This window comes from Dipodomys spectabilis, unplaced genomic scaffold (assembly GCF_019054845.1).
Source record: "Dipodomys spectabilis isolate Male_0828 unplaced genomic scaffold, ASM1905484v1 ptg000054l, whole genome shotgun sequence".
Taxonomy (NCBI): domain Eukaryota; kingdom Metazoa; phylum Chordata; class Mammalia; order Rodentia; family Heteromyidae; genus Dipodomys; species Dipodomys spectabilis.
In genome coordinates, this window is record NW_024870731.1 from 28,293,507 (window position 1) to 28,310,000 (window position 16,494).

The following is a 16,494-nucleotide window of genomic DNA, read 5'->3' on the forward strand; positions in this document are numbered from 1 at the left end:
TCTTAGATACATAGTTACATGTTTTTAATGATTTTAATCAATGATATACAACTTAAAACAAAATAATCCATTTTGGTCTTTATCCCCAATTCTTGGCACAAAGATTCTTAAAGTTGTAATTTTTTAAACAACAGGGTAACTAAGTGGATGTTTCAATTAATATTTGAATTTTGATTCTGTATCCAACACTGAGCTCTTAATCCCTTGAAAGGCCCTGGGAGGTATTTATATCCTCTAAAATACCCTTTGTAAGAAACTGGTAGTAAGTATCAAGTAACAGAACTTGATGAGAGAGGACTTGTGAGAACCCCAATTTATAGCTGGTTAGCCAGGAGAACTAGACTCAGGCTTATGATTAGCATGAGAAGTGGGGAAAAAATCTTACAAGACCAAACCTTAATGTATGAGATCTGATGCAAATATAGGCAACATAGGAACTTAATTGACAAGACATTGCTGGTGTCAGAGAAACATTGTAGGAAAATCTCACACAATGAGTTCCAGCGGTATTCAGATTGGTGATGGCATAGGAGGAGAAAACAGTTTATTCCTTAATATTATACACAAGCTAAGCACAAAAAGTACTCTTTGCTTTACTAGCTCAGTAAATGTCACTTCATTGTCTTTGCTTGAACTTGAACACTCAGCATAGACTCTGGTGTCAAAAAAACCTAAAGCATAAATTACTAGGTACTTCTTGGGCACAAAGCCTTTGGCATATAACTTTTGCCCAGTGGCCTTGTATATAAAATGGGGCTCAGAGAGATTAGTACTGCATGGTGGTGTTTTAAGAGACTATATGCCAAACACTTATCTTCTCAGAAAGCAGACATTCAAGAGGGAGCACTACTATCAACACTAATGTCCTTAGCCACATTGATTTTCACACTTACAGCCCCTTCTACGGAGTTGTCTTCTCATCCTATCACTAAAACTTACCTATCATTTTCCATTCCCATAATAATCCCAGATGTCTTTTAGAGTCAATATAAATCAATGACTACTGGTGTTTAAGTATATATAGGGTATCTACAGTATTCAATAAAAGCTATCTTCTGAACACATAAAAATTGTCCCAAAGGAAGAATTTTAATGAGTGGCAGTTTTAGCATCATAACTGACAGAGACTTTTGACTATCACAGGAAGGTAAAAGAGGACTTTGATGACTCTAAAATCATATTATACCTTTGTATAAGGCTACAATAGCTAAAGATCAGTATTTTTTTAAAGCACCTCATGAGGATTGGAGCCAAAGGTCGCAAGGTATGTATCTCAGGTCAACTCTTGGATTGCTTCTGAATCTAACAAAATAGCTACATTCTTATCATCCTCTGCTGTCTTCCAAGACAACAACAGAGTGAATAACTGCAGTAGAGAGAGACTATTAGGCAAACAACTTCAAAATATTTTCTATCTGGCATTTTACAGACAATATTTGCAAAGCCCTACTAAGCCACATTTCTCACCAAATCTAAATCCTACTGTAGTCAACTGAAACAGGACATGACCACAGGTGGTATATTTTTGACTTTTTTTTTTTTGGCCGTCGTGGGGCCTGAATTCTGGGCCTGGGCACTGTCCCTCAGTTCTTCAGCTCAAGGTTAGTGCTCTACACTTGAGCCACAGTGTCACTTCTGACTTTTTCTGCTTATGTGGTGCTGAGGAAGTGAACCCAGGGCCTCATGCATGCAAGGCAAGCGCTCTACCACTGAGCCACCTTTCCAGCCCCAAGGTGGTATATTTTTTTATGGTGCAGAAGTGGAGAATAAATATAGCAAGCAAAATAAAAGCTACACAACAGAGTAAATATATCACTGAATACTGACTGAATCTTGCATTTTCCCCCCTATAACACACTTCCAAATGCACTTGAAGAACTAATCTGTTAAAGATGGACTGATGTCTATGTCAACAACAGGGCAATAAAAGTAGCTTTCTTGTTCAAAAAGACAGCAAAAACTATGATAAAATGTACTTTTGGAGATGCAGTCTAGATCACGCATTAATATTTTCAATGTCAAATTAATGAAACCTCAATTTTACAGAAAATTCATCTTGAACAAAGGCCATCCTGTGTACAAAGTGGGAAGAAAAAAACATACCTATTAATATTTATAAAACAATTTTCACCATCAAAAACACATTGTTACACGCTTGATAGGTTATACAAATGAATTTTCCTTCTGAACAAATATCAAAGAAACCTGTGGTACTTATATTCATAGGGTGTTTTTGTTACTTTGTTTAGTGGTGTGAGATTTGGCAACCTGCTAATTCAACCACCTTGATGGAGACCATGAATGGCAGTTAGAGGCCTCTGACCCCAGTTTCAACAGAAGAATGTACCACGGAGTTAAACAAAAGAAAAATACATTTCAGAGGGAGACTCATACATAAAAGAAACATAAAAACAGCAGGAAGTAATACTGTCATAATTAGTTTGGAAAATAATCTGTCTTCAAGCAATGTGCTATGTTTGATTTGTGATAAATAACTATAATGTGCTATTGAAATGTGCTTTGCCAAGATGGCCTTTAAAATGCTGATACTTAAAAATTAGCTGCACTTTCCATTAAATATTGATGTTTCAAGAGCTGTACACTTTTTAGAACTTTGAGTTGATGTGAAAAGAGAAAACAGACATGGGGCAGGGAGTGTGCGGGGAAGTAGGGAACTGAAAATGTTCTTGAAAATAGTCTCGTGTATAAGGAGAGGAACAGAGGAACACCCACCAACAACATGGGCACTTGCTAGCATGAAGCAACAAGATGGTTATTTATGGAAATCAATCAAAAGAAAGGAAAGAATTTGATATGCCAGATAACTTTGGTTACCAAGCCTTAATTTTCGGAATCTTAGCCCCACACTCCTTAAGTTCAATGGATGTATTCGTCTGCCATAAATGAAGGTTTGTCAGCAAGAACCCTTAATCTCCGGACTACATATACATTGAATGGTATCATTCTCTCAGCAAAACAGCACGTTTAGCAACCTCTCTGGCCTCTACTTAGGAGGAATCAACGCACCATTCTCAGGTTATGGTAACTATAAGCATGCCCAGATACTGCCAAATGTCCCCTGAGGTACAAAATGTCTTTAACATCTAAGTACCACTTGCTTTAAACAGACCTATGAAAGAAGCCTGCATGCAGTCAGAGCTAGCTGAAAATAGGAAAAAAATAAAATGACCTAAAAATCCCCGTGGCTTACAAAATAAACATATGAATAAAGCAGGTAGGTAAGTAAATAAACATTGTTCTTAGTTGGCCACAGATTTTATGAATAAATTTTGGATGGGAGGTGAATAAGCAATAAAAATACAATTTCCTGTTGATTATTTAAGAGGCAGTTTACCACTTTTCAGGAAAAGCTGGATCATTCAGGTAGACATGTGTTTGTGCAGTGTCCCTTTTGCCAATGGAAAATGGGCATTTCTTCAATATTATAGAATCCTTGTTCAGTGAATGGCCTAGACTAGATATGTGACCTAAGCAGGGCTTAGAACCCCTTGAGGGGTTTCTATACTTGCTAGTGAAAAGGGACGAACTCTGGTGGCCATCTTTGCCAGCAACTGCAGAGTCTGTCTGAGGAAGAACAATCCAGATGAAAGCAGGGCTGAACCTCCTTTTAGTTTAGTGAATGGATCTGGGCTTCACAGCTGAATACTGAGAGAATAGAGCAGAGAAATGGGAGAATTCTTTCATTCTTTTCAGGCCTTAAGCTAGACCATAACTTAGACTTTCTCTTGCACAAGTAAAATAACCCCCCTCCCACTTTTAAACAAAAACGAAGCCAAGGTTAGGATTCTGTAGGTCACTAGCAACCTTTATAGCTGAGAGTCACTAAAATACACCAAGTTAATAGGGTCAAATTACATTCTTTGAATCAAATAGTCAATCATATTGGAAAAAGAACTTCTTAGACTATAGTTCTTTCTCTGTGTCAAATGCTCCCATAGTGACTCTGACTTAAAAATAGTATCAAGGCCATTGCTCTTCTTTCACCTGAGCATTATGGAAACGTAAAATAAACTGTTTTTTTTTAACCTTCCTCATTGAAGTAATGAAAGATTGAGAACAATTCTACAGAGAGATGGTATAATGAGTATCTTTAAAGCCAAAATATTTGGTGTGATGTAGAAATTTAACACTAAAATTGTAAGAATACTTATTCAATCGGGGTTCTGTTGTGAAAGTGTTAATGTAAAGTGTCTGTTATTACTGATCTAACCAGAAATACATGTTCAAATTATAAACATTAAGATAATCAATATTGCTAAGATATAAATGACTGCTTTTATAGTTTCCAAATAAAGGACTGCTTTAGGGGATGGTGACAATGATGAAGATCAATTTGTACATGTGGTCATTAATCACTATTTCCTAATTGGGTTTAATTTGACTACTGCTCATTAGAGTTATAAACTAACACTCTCATTTAATTGTGATTATAATTCAATAGCCAAACTTTTATGGTACAATGAGCAAATTAATAGCTAAAGATAATTTTGCTCTTAAAATATCATGTAAGACTTTTGCTTTAATGAACTGTATTTACAGAATGTGTTCTTGTGATGATTCCTTCAAAATAACTCAATTTTTTCCTCTCTTCGTAACTAAAAAAACAAATTCAGGCTTCACAAGGATTGTAAACACTCTCTAAGGAAAGGTTCGTGCACCCGATTCTTGCTGCCAGACAAGGGCTTGTGGTTATTTCCTAAAGAGTTGGATAAAAATAGTCTTAAGCACGATTGTTATCCCACTCAGTAGCTGGTTTTCTTCTTTTAAAAAGACAAAAAATAAAAGATGAAATAACCAGACAGCTTGTGCGTACTAGTTTGAAACTTCATATAATATATATGACCTTTAAAAACTTTTATACTGAATTTTTTCATTTTCAGGTTACATTATTGACCACTAAATGTAGCATGAATTTTGACTGGTAGACTAAACTATTTCTGAGACACTCTGATAAAAGCAAAATAGTAGTTTAAAAGAGTAAGAGTAGAAATGATCCTAGATCAGTCTGCATAAAAGAATCACATACACACTGGACTTAAGAGACATGGGTTCTAATTCCACCTCCCATACTAGTTGCCCTTGGGAAGGAGGAGTGTCAAACTAACTTGCATGTCCTACAAAATAAGAATAATATCTTCTAACTTTGCAGGGTTATAGTCAAGAATTAAAATATCCTGGCTGGGAAGGTAGCTCGGTGGTAGAGCACTTGCCTTGCATGCATGAGGCCCTGGGTTCAATTCCTCAGCACCACATAAGCAAAAAGATGAAAAAAGCTGGAAGTGGCGCTGTGGCTCAAATGGTAGAGCGCTAGTCTTGAGCTGAAGAGCTGAGGGACAGTGCCCAGGCCCAGAGTTCAGGCCCTATGACCAGACCCAAAAATAAAATAAAATAAAATATCCTGGTAAGTATCTGCCCAGTGAGTTATTAAACAGTTTCTACCTCTTCCCTTCCTCTTTATATGAAATGCGGACAAATTTATAGCCATATCAATTAAAAATAATTTTATTGAATAAAGGTATTTTACATATAAATAACCTAGCACACATTCTTTAATATTTTTTATTTTAAGTAGTTGTACAAAGGAGTTACCATTCAACAGAGCAGTTTATGAATACAGTGTCTCTTGATCAATTTCACCCCTTTCAACATTCTAACCCACCCCTCCCACCCTGACTCTTTCCCTCACTTTTTTTAAATTTTAGGTTATGTATTGAATTTCTGCCTCGCACACATTTTTATCTGGTGATTATCTGTGTGAACCGTGTAACACTCTTTCCAATGGCTTTCAAAACACTATCTGTTTCTTAGATACCTGTTGAACTGAGAAGTGGAAACTTCATATTATGAATTTTGTGTCTGACAAGGATGTTTACATATATACCAATTCACTCTATTTTTACACATGTTTTATTTTTAGTTTCTAGTTTTAGTTTAAAAAAATCTGAGGTGTAGGCAGGCTATATCCCCATAACCAGAACATAGCAGATCCAAATTTTGTACCTAGGCTTAGCTTTCTAAAGACAAGATATGTTGGCTTTTCTGGTCTGACTACAGAATTTCTGCTATGGAGAATTATTATACACACACCTTGGCCCCAACTTGATGATTTTCCCTTGCACATGCACCACACACACACAGAAACACATACACACACATAACTTCATTTATCAATTCATTGGCAAATCCCCATTTGTTGACTGTCTATAATATGATAGACTTGGGCTGCATGTGAAATATACTCAAAAAGAAAAAAAACAAGATTTTTGGAACTTATACCTTGGAATCACTATCCTATCCAGACGTTATTCTACTCCTATTCATGTTTCAGCTATGAAATTAATAAGGATGAATGAGTACTAGCTCTATTCAAGACAGTGCAGTGGTGGTGAGTGGTTCTGGAATATAAAACATCTACTTATATTATAAAGTTCTTCATGGACTAGAGAAACCTTCCATATAAAAATATGCACTCCTGCTGGGCACTGGTGTCTCACCCTATAATCAGAGCTACTCAGGAGGCTGAGATCTAAAGATCGCAGTTCAAAGCCAGCCAGGGCAGGAAAGCCTGTGTGACTCTTAGCTCCAATAAACCACTCAAAAAACAGGAAGTGGCACTGTGGCTCAAGTGGTAGAGCGCTGGCCTTGAGCTGAAGAGCTGAGGTACAATGCCCAGGCCCAAAGTTCCAGTTCCACGATCTACCCAAAAACAAAAACAAAAACAAAAACAAACAAAAAAGAAGCACTCTTCCTACTTGAAGAAGCTACCAACCAAATAAGGTGAGAGAGTTCAGCTGTAAATGTGGCTTTACTAAGATGCAGGACACTAAGATGAACATAGGGCAAAAAATAACTTTATATACAAATTTAGGCAAATTAAAAAGTTTTAAAAAGTTCTGATAAACATAGATGTACTAAGTACACACAGGCACAATGGCACCCCCTTCTGCCCAAATCTCTGTATTACAGGCAGCAGAGACATCTGAAAAAAACAAAAGGCTAATGAGGGGGATAGAAAAACTGGAAGTTATCTTCCTTTCAGGTTTGCCATTTGCCTATAAACAAAATGCAAGTGCTGAAATGTGCATCCACATCACAGGAACATTTGAAACTGCAGCAGAAATTAAATTACTGAAAGAAATTAATGCAGAGCTGCCACTACGGTCTATTGTACAATTTAGTTTATAGTTTACATAAATAATTGTAACATATTCATTGTTTTTCTCTCTGATTTTTTTACCTTGTCCTTCTGGAGTTTCACCAAAGGGATTCACTTCCACCTGAGTAGCATCAACTTTCAGGAAGAGATTATACAGCTTCTTAATTTGATCTGCAGCCTAAATGTGATCAAGTGAAACACAATTATGCCAAAGCAGTAAAAGAAAATTTGTGTTGCTCAATTAATGAAAGCTTAAAAATAGCAGATTATGTCTTTATTTTCAGTGAGGTTTTCTGAGGGGAAAAAAGTCTTCCCTTGGTTGAAGCAGAAAATCATAATTATTTTAATTTCCACAGCTATTCATTAGAAGGAATTGCTCAAGTTTCCTCCAGACACCAGAAGAGAACATTATCAAGAAAACAAAATATTTTCAATACAGTTTAAAAACGTGATTAATCTTCTTGTAAATTATCATGTCCCTATTAGTCAAGTTGGAACACAATATAAGCTACAATCATTAATACAACAAGCCCCATTTAGTAAAAGATAAACATGATTTTGAGAGCTTATAATGACTAGACTTTCCTTATTATGCTGGAATAAAAGTTATTATATTCATCAATTGGAGCCCCAAATCTGTGAGACAACAATTACAGAGTATCTAAAAGGAAACGCTGCAAGGCAAGAAGATAAAAGTCTCCCACATAGTATATTTTCAGAATAGCACAGTTCGAGTTGAAAATAGTTTGTCTCAAGGGCATACACTACAAAGGGCAGGAATATCCAAGGTTTGCCTACTCCTTTATCCCTGACTTTGTTCTTTTCAGGATACTTACAGATCATTTCTTCATCTTTCCCAATTCACAGTTATTCACTGCCTGTCACAGCAGGATCATACTGTGTGGACTGGGGCTTGGGATAGCATGTGAACCACAGCTGAATGAAGGATATCAGTCTGACTCTCGGTTCTATTTTATTTTCAAGTCCTCATTACCACCTTCTCTGTTTACTGTGCCAATACTGAGGTATTTGCCATCACATCCATCTGGGCCCTTTCCAATCTTTACTATGACACCAAGGGAGCTAAAATCTACCTCTGAATTTTTAAGGTTGACGCTCAGTTGACTTTCAACTCCTGTTAGCCAACAGAATGCCATGGTTAGGGACTGACAGCAGGAGGAAGAGAAAAGCCCGTCTGTTTTGGGCAGACTCCCTTCTATCTGTACCTTCCACCAAAGGGCGCTCCCAAGTGCCAGCTACTGAATCCCAAAGCCATGTCAAACCACTGCCTCAACTTTTCAGAGCACATGGATAGTAACAATTTCCTGTTGCTTTTATAGCTCTGGGCCTCTTGGTTTAATCTTAAGATTCTCAGATGATGCCATGCCTATGTAATAAACTTTCTACTAGGATCAATACTGAAAGTGGTTCCACTTTTAAATAAAGAAATTCTGTTCTTCACTTAATATAATTTTTTCCAAGTCTTTCCACTTCCTAACAAATGGAGCAATGGCATTCTTTCTGATGGAGACATAGAATTCCATTGTGTATTGATGTTGGTATAATTTGCGGAGCAGAAGGGAAAAAACAAATTGTTTAAATAGGGATACAGGTTGACTCATTGCAACAATGAGATGTACAAGACACTACGTCAAAAAATGAACTTTACAATTTAGGCGGGGGGAGGGGAGGACAGGGGGGAGCAAGGCGGGAGTGGATCAATTGAGACCATTGAGTAAACTCCCATCAAAAAGCCAGATGTTTAACAATTACTTGTTCAGTGCCTTTCTGCTTTATGACAAATTTTCTTTAGATTAAAAAAAGATTAACATTAAATAAAGGAAAATTAAAAGTAGCTAGGAAAAATGGGAGAATTCTCAGACTGAGATTCCTCTTTTGATAGGATGACATTAAGGCAGAAACCATGAATAAATAGTAGTAATACGAGTCTTAACTAGATTTGCATTTCGCAAAAGTAACACATGACCAAAAGATAGATGTTAAAGGAGAAAAATGCTTTCAACTTACATGAAGTATATAAAGTATATAAAGCAAATTTTCTTCACATATAAACAATTCCTTTGAGATAGTTCTTTAACAAAAAAGGCCAACATCTCAACAGGATAATAGGTCAAACTTATATGAAAGACTGTAGTTTTTTTTTTTTGTCGGTCGTGGGGCTTGAACTCTGGGCTTGGGCACTGTCCTTGCGCTCTTCAGCTCAAGGTGAGCACTTTACCGCTTGAGCCACAGGGCCACTTCCAGTTTTCTAGTGGTTTATTGGAGATAAGAGTCTCATGGACTTTGCTGCCTGGGTTGGCTTTGAACCACAATCCTCAGATCTCAGCCTCCTAAGTAGCTAGATCATAGGCGTGAGCCACCAGCGCCCAGCTGTAGATTTTTTTTAAGAGTATAGAATAATGTTCAGACTCATCTAAAGTAAAAGAGATTCTCATTAAAGCTGTATGAAAAAACCTGTATTCACTCACCACACTGGACAAGTTCCAGGTATGACTGGAAAAAGTCTCTCTCACACTTTTGTGTGGGAGGGGAATTTAGGGTTGGCTTGCTTATACCAACAGCAGTTTAACAGCATTTTTTGCTATTTAAAATATTTTTTGGGGGTAACAATGTTCAACAGAAATGTATTCATTACCTTACTTATGTAACTGTAAACTCCTATGTATATCACCCATACAATAAAATATGTTTGCTCTACTCTGAGATTTATCCTACAAATAGTCAAATGTATGATATACCTACAGAGACATACAAGGCAGTATTGTTAAGTAATGTCAAACTTTTGGAAACATCTAAAAGGTTATGTAGTTAAGTGATAATTCAAGTAAATTATAGTATATCGTAAGATAGGATGGTGATAAAAGAATAAGCTACACTCAATGGTCTCAATTGCTCCATCCACCTCAGCCTTATGAGTAGCTAGAATGACAGACATGTGCCTGCATGCTCAACTTACATTTCTGCATGAGGAAGGGATTCCTTAGGTTATCTCTTGAATATAGCATCATGAGAGAGGTACTCTGTCACTACTGACATCATGATACCCACTATATTTACATAGCATCTGCCTGGAGTTCATATTTAATAAATACCTGCTGAATTACTTAGTTAACAATAAGGGGAGACTATCTAATGGAAATAACTTTGATTAAACAAGTATGTAAATCTATTCCAACTACTTCAAAAGTATCTTAGTGAATAACTATGGCAAAATACTCAGAACATAAAATTCACAATGGTTTCTAAGAGCACATGAAATATATTCACGCTACTGTGTAACTTCTCTCCACAGCTTTTGCATTTTTCCACAGAAACACTACATTCAAGGGCAGACTTCTATAGTTAAAATGTCTTATTCCCTCAGAACCTCTTAGAGGAGCTGAATCCCATGGCTGAATACTGATGGCTTTATATACAACAATAACAAAGTTATCATGTAGATAAATCCTTCATCTATAGATGACTATGTGGGTATCATCAAAACTTCTTAAGCCTATATAAACTTAACATGAAGCTTGAATAATCTGCATATTAATGCCATTGCCATTATACTTTGCCCCAACATTTTGAATGGTGTTTGGCTATTTTATTATTGTGTCAAAGATAGACTATAACCATTTTGTAAGCAGGGTGAAGTGTGGTTAGCTCTGTGTGGTAAGTTCTACAAAAGCAAACTCATGTAAGATACTTTACTCCAGAGATCACAACCCAACTGGCAGAATGTGTCCATCTGACTAGTATAATAAGATGGAAATCTGGGGCCTGTGTAACATTGAGAGTTTTTCTACTACTTCCTCACAGTGTTCAAATGTCCCAAACAAACTAAATACAGGTGAAAGGACACACTGATCAACTCACAGCCAGCTGTTAACTACTGTAATCTACTTACTCAGATCCTCCAAACTACATAAACAGAGGATCTTCCTTTCCTACTGCTAATTAATGTTATTTTAAGGTTGCTTGTACAGCAATTTACAATTTAAATCTTTAAAACCAAATATAAATGTATGCAAAACCTTGACAAATTTAAAAGTATCTAAAAAATTCATTTAGCATGTTACAGATTTTCAAGTGCTTTTATTGCATTTTAGAAAATAATAACATTCACATGTTCCTCAAAGCCAGAGATACAAGGTGCTAGGGACATGAGAGTGATCCTATACCAACCTTGCACTGATCCATCACATCAAGTCATATGCCCAAATACTAGAGGCATTTGTGGTTTGAAAAAGTAATAGTATAGTCTCACCTTGCCCTTCACTTAGTCACCATGGTTCCAGCCATGGTTCAAAGCCAACCCCAGTCTGAAAATACAGTATAATATATTACACCCGGATATTCTGATGCAGAGACCACATTTAAATAACTTTTATTATGTTATATTGCCACAATTATTCTTTTGTTAATCTCTTCCTATATATGAATTATAAATGAAATTTTAACACGGATATGTAACTGTAAAACAAAATAAAAGTATACATTGTTCAGTACTAATCTGGGGGTGGGGGAAGGGAATGTAGTTGTAGGATGGGAGGGAAGGGATGGGAGGGGAAAAACAAAGGAGGCAACAATGCTTGATAAGAAATGTACTCAGTACCTTGCTCATGTGATTGTAATCCCTCTGTACAGTATTTTCACAACCAAAAAAAAACATTAAAAAATAATAATAGTAAAAGATCCACAGAGGATCTTGGAATGTATAAGCGGGTCTACTGGCAATAAAAACAACTTGACAGCTTTTGTGTAAGATGAAAGGTCAGTTCAGAGACCACAGACATGAGTCACAGGAAAAGCATTAATCATTTTAAACCACAATCATTTTTCATTGTTCATTCAGGAGGGAACTATTTCCAAAAGCTTAAACTATATCCTCAATGAAATTTAAGTAACTTTGAAAGTAACAACGTATCTCACAATCATCTAAAATACCACTTCATTTTTTGAATGTACTAATTTTATGTGTGTGTTGTGTGTTATATGTGTGTGAACTCTGAGCCTTGCACTCTCATTCAGCTTTTCCACTCAAAGCTGGCTTTCTACTACTTGAGCCATGCCTCCAGTTCAGCTTCTTTTGCTGGTTAAATGGAGATAGAGTCCCATGGACTTGTCTGTACAAGGTAGCTTCAAATAGTGATCCTCAGATCCTCAGCCCCAGGGAGTGACTGAAAATCACTTAAATGATTTTCTCACATGCCTTGTTTGCTCTTTGTACTTTGCCTCCCAGAACATTTCACCAATCCCCAGGTAGCATGAATCAAAGATTGCCATTCCCACATGTGCTGCAAGCGCACTTCTTCAGCTCCTGGGTAACATATCCTTCTTACTATGTAAACACATGGGGGTCCCTAGATAATTTCTACAACTGAGATCAACCTTTCTCCATTTCTCCTCTGTCACTCTCTCACTGCCCTCACTGTATTCTAGCCAGTAGGCTGACCGACCTCAGTGGCCTGTGCGCCTCTAGAGCACAATGGCTCTCATTTTCTATATTCCCCAGGGTCCAGCAAGGTACATAACATCTAGTATACACTCGAAGCAGCTAAGCAAATAAAGGCTTAAAGCCTTTCAAGGTACCAGCGTTGTAAAAGGAAACTAAAATAACTAAAGTAAAAATGTTCACTCCTTTGCTCACACCCATAATCCTAGTTACTCAGGAGATCTGAGGATCATGGTTTAAAGATAGCCCATGTAGAAAAGCTACCTAATGTCCCCTGCGTACCTGGCAAGCTCATCTTTGGCTAATTTGTTTCAAACTAGTCTTTCAGGCACTGGGAAAACACTATCATGCCATTTTGAGAACTATAAATGTTTAATTTTCTCTTTATAATATATATTGGCAGATGTCTTAGGTTGTACTTAATACTATTATTATTTTCTGTACAACTCCGTAGTATTCACCTCTGGAGCTTTAACACCAAGAAGTCAGCAGATTTTGCCCACTTTCAAATTTATTTTTTTGTCATGTAAAGAAATCCCTTCAGAGAGGGAAGGAATGCTAGGAGAAAAACAAAGGAAGGGGTAACAATGCTGGACAAAAAATGTACTTATTACCTTATATAACTGTAACCCCTCTGTACATCTTTACCATAAAATAAAAAATTTTAAATTAAATCTCTCCTACTGCTGCAGAAAATCTGGATGTTTCCTTATTCCTGCACATGACAAATGCTTCTTGGCCATCTATTATATGTGCCAAGCACAGACTACTAGCAACTTCCCAGTGAGCCAAATATACAAAGTAGTATTGTTACAGTGTAGCAAAGATGACTACAAATAATCAGAAGTGAAGATAAGCACAGTAAGGAACTTTATAGGCAAGAGTTAGGCTATTAACACCATGACTTTACAGGACAGTGGATTTCAGAGGCTATCAGTCCTGTACCCAAGGCCCTTTAAATTCAACCAGGACAGTTCACATCAAGAAATTATACAGCATCTTCCTTTCAAGAAATCACTTTCCTAGCATTTCTTTGTTGTCTTAGAAAGCACAGTTGGTTGTTTAATGAATCCTGGCCTTCTTTCTCTCCTGCTAGGGTTTAGTTCTGACTCTGTACCTATGCACCTCTACAAACTTAGCTCGTTTCCTGTGTGTGTGTGTGTGTGTGTGTGTGTGTGTGTGTGTGTGCGCGCGCGCGTGTGTGTGTGTGTGTGTGTGGTGTGTGCGTGTGTGTAATTCCACTTTATTCTTTATTTTTAAACTTTCCTAATGTCATCACACTTCTAGACAGAATAAAAACAACAGGAAAAGGCAAAAGGCAATGATGGGAATAGTATTGGTTAACCAAAGGAAATGATAGTCATATATATATATATATATATATGTATATGTATATATGTGTGTGTGTGTATGGATTTTGTTTGTAGACTCAACTAACCATGGGTGGGAAATAATCTAAATAAACAGTGTATCTGTACTAACACACACAGACCTTTTTTCCTTGTCAATGTTTCATAAACAATAGAGTCTAACATCTATTTACACAGCATTTACATTTTGTGAACTATTATCAGTAATTTGGCCAGGATTTAAAGTGTTTGGGAGGATCCGCATCATTTAAATGAAAATATTCTGCCATTTTATTTGAGTATGGACTAGGTTTGACATCCTTAGGGGTTCTGGAACCAGTCTTCCATAAACATTATTGAGTAACTATACTCTGTAAACAGTATGAGGGTCAGGCCTGAGAATGATCATGCATGCATGCATGCATGCACACACAAAGGAGATTATTAAGATGAACTCTCAAGAGCAGTGGAGGAAAGAAAAGGTAGCCATTAATATCTTCCATTATCTGCGGGATAAAGAAGCTTGCCTCCGTAGATACATCATCACATCACCACCTTGGGTTGAAGCAATGGCAAGGCAGAGCAGGAAACAGCAAGAATATTCACAACCAGTTCATTATCTCAATGACATTAAGGGTAATTTTTTTTCTATCCTTGAAGCCAAGGGACATCATTAATAAACTTGCATATTTTTGGCTGCTCCTATTGAAATATCACCTTTATACCATCAACATACACCTTAAAACATCTACCTGAATGATCAATCATAATTCAAGTAGTGCCCATTATTAATAATATTTGATCTTTATTTGCAGTGCTGATTATTGAATATAAGGCCCTGAATGTGCTAAATGTTCTATTACTGAGCTATATCCCCAGGCCCCAAACTCATTACTCTAAAATACTGCAATAAGTGCTTTCGTGTATCATTCTACTCGATTTCAATATACCATTTAGTCAGTAGCTATTATTTCCACTTTACAGATAATAAAACTGAATTTTAGATGGACTAAATCATGTATGTGCCAGATGACAGCACCATAACGCTATAGGGAAAAAAAGTCACCATATATCATAAAGATATTTGACTGTATGCAACATATTCTCTCTCTCTCTCTCTCTCTCTCTCACATACACACACACACATACACACACACACACACATCTCTATGCCTATGTAGATAAATGTTACAATCATTCTCCTTTGGAACAACAGGATATATTACTCATCAAAAACATCTAGAGGAGAGATTAAAACATAACATCCTGAGTCCTACTAATCACAAATATAATAGGAAATTAAGAAATTCCCAAATGTTTTTTGATGAACAAGTCAGACATACCTGGTTTTTCAAAGGCCCAAGGAAGCCCAGATTTTCTGCCATCCGCTGAGCCTGACTGTCCTTTATCCCTTCAAAAATGTCAATCTGCTCCTAGTAAAAATATATCATATGAACAAAATTCAGACAGTCAAGTGAAGATTTACAACCTCAAGAAGAATGCTCAGTATTTATTTGCAAATGAGTAATTAAAGTGTGGCACCTTTCCAGAGAGCTCTGAGCAGGGATACTGCAGCTGCCTATAGGGTATGTTTTAATTAGCAGACCATCTATGAAACAGCCCTTCTAAAAACTATATAATTCTTCAAGGTGGCATACTGACAAGACGCGCTAATGCCAGTTTTCACTTTTAATTACTATACAGATGGCACTGATGAATATTTAGTCAGTTAATTTTTATGACATCTTTTGGAAGGCTTCCAAAGAAAGGTTTGCCTGCTTAATACTGCTGATAAGTTGAGTTGTTGTATATAGGTTAAATATTATCTTACAATTGAAATATTTTATTGATGATGAAAATTCTTAATAATACCATAGCTCTACAAAGTGTCAGTCTCTCAAAAGCACTGAGTGCTGCTCATGTACATTCTTTTTATGTATTCTTTTAGCAAACAGATTTGTTTTAGAAACTGACTAGGTATTATAGATAAGGTTGTGAGTAAAGTCTCATTTAATCTTCCAGATAACACTGGTGATAATATCTTAAAACCAGTTGTCAAAGAATGACTACTATATCCAGACAAAGATTTAACTACACACACAACACACACACACACACACCCATCAATTTCCAAAGGAAAGAAAAATCATTTCCTAAAAGAAATAATGAACATTTCTAGAAAATTTTGGCCAGTTCTGCGGCTTTAACTCAGGGCCTGGGCACTGTCCCTGAGCTTTTTTTTACTCAAGGCCAGCATTCTACAACTTGAGCCACAGTACCACTTCCAGCTTTTTCTATTTATATGATACTGAAGAATCGAAACCAGGGCTTCATGCATGCTAGGCACTCTACCACTAAGCCACATTCCCAGCCCTAAAATTCTTAATGGGATTTTTGCTATAAGAATCCAGATTAAAAACCACAATTATAGTGTAAAGACTTTTTGTTTTCTTATAAGGGGAGGCTATTAACTAGGGGCATTTCTTACTTTTACAAGGGTAAAATCATGC

General features: G+C 36.6%; 1 protein-coding gene across 1 annotated transcript in view; it reads right to left on the reverse strand.

Moving 5' to 3' along the window:
• The window catches only part of Suclg2 (succinate-CoA ligase GDP-forming subunit beta), a 247,512-nt gene that overhangs the window by 107,673 nt on the left and 123,345 nt on the right, over positions 1–16,494 (reverse strand). Inside the window, exons 6-7 of the mRNA XM_042679846.1 lie at positions 15,328–15,417; positions 7,259–7,355 (exon numbers count right to left, since the gene is read on the reverse strand). Coding sequence (XP_042535780.1) covers positions 7,259–7,355; positions 15,328–15,417 — 187 coding nt within the window. The remainder of the gene's footprint in view (positions 1–7,258; positions 7,356–15,327; positions 15,418–16,494) is intronic.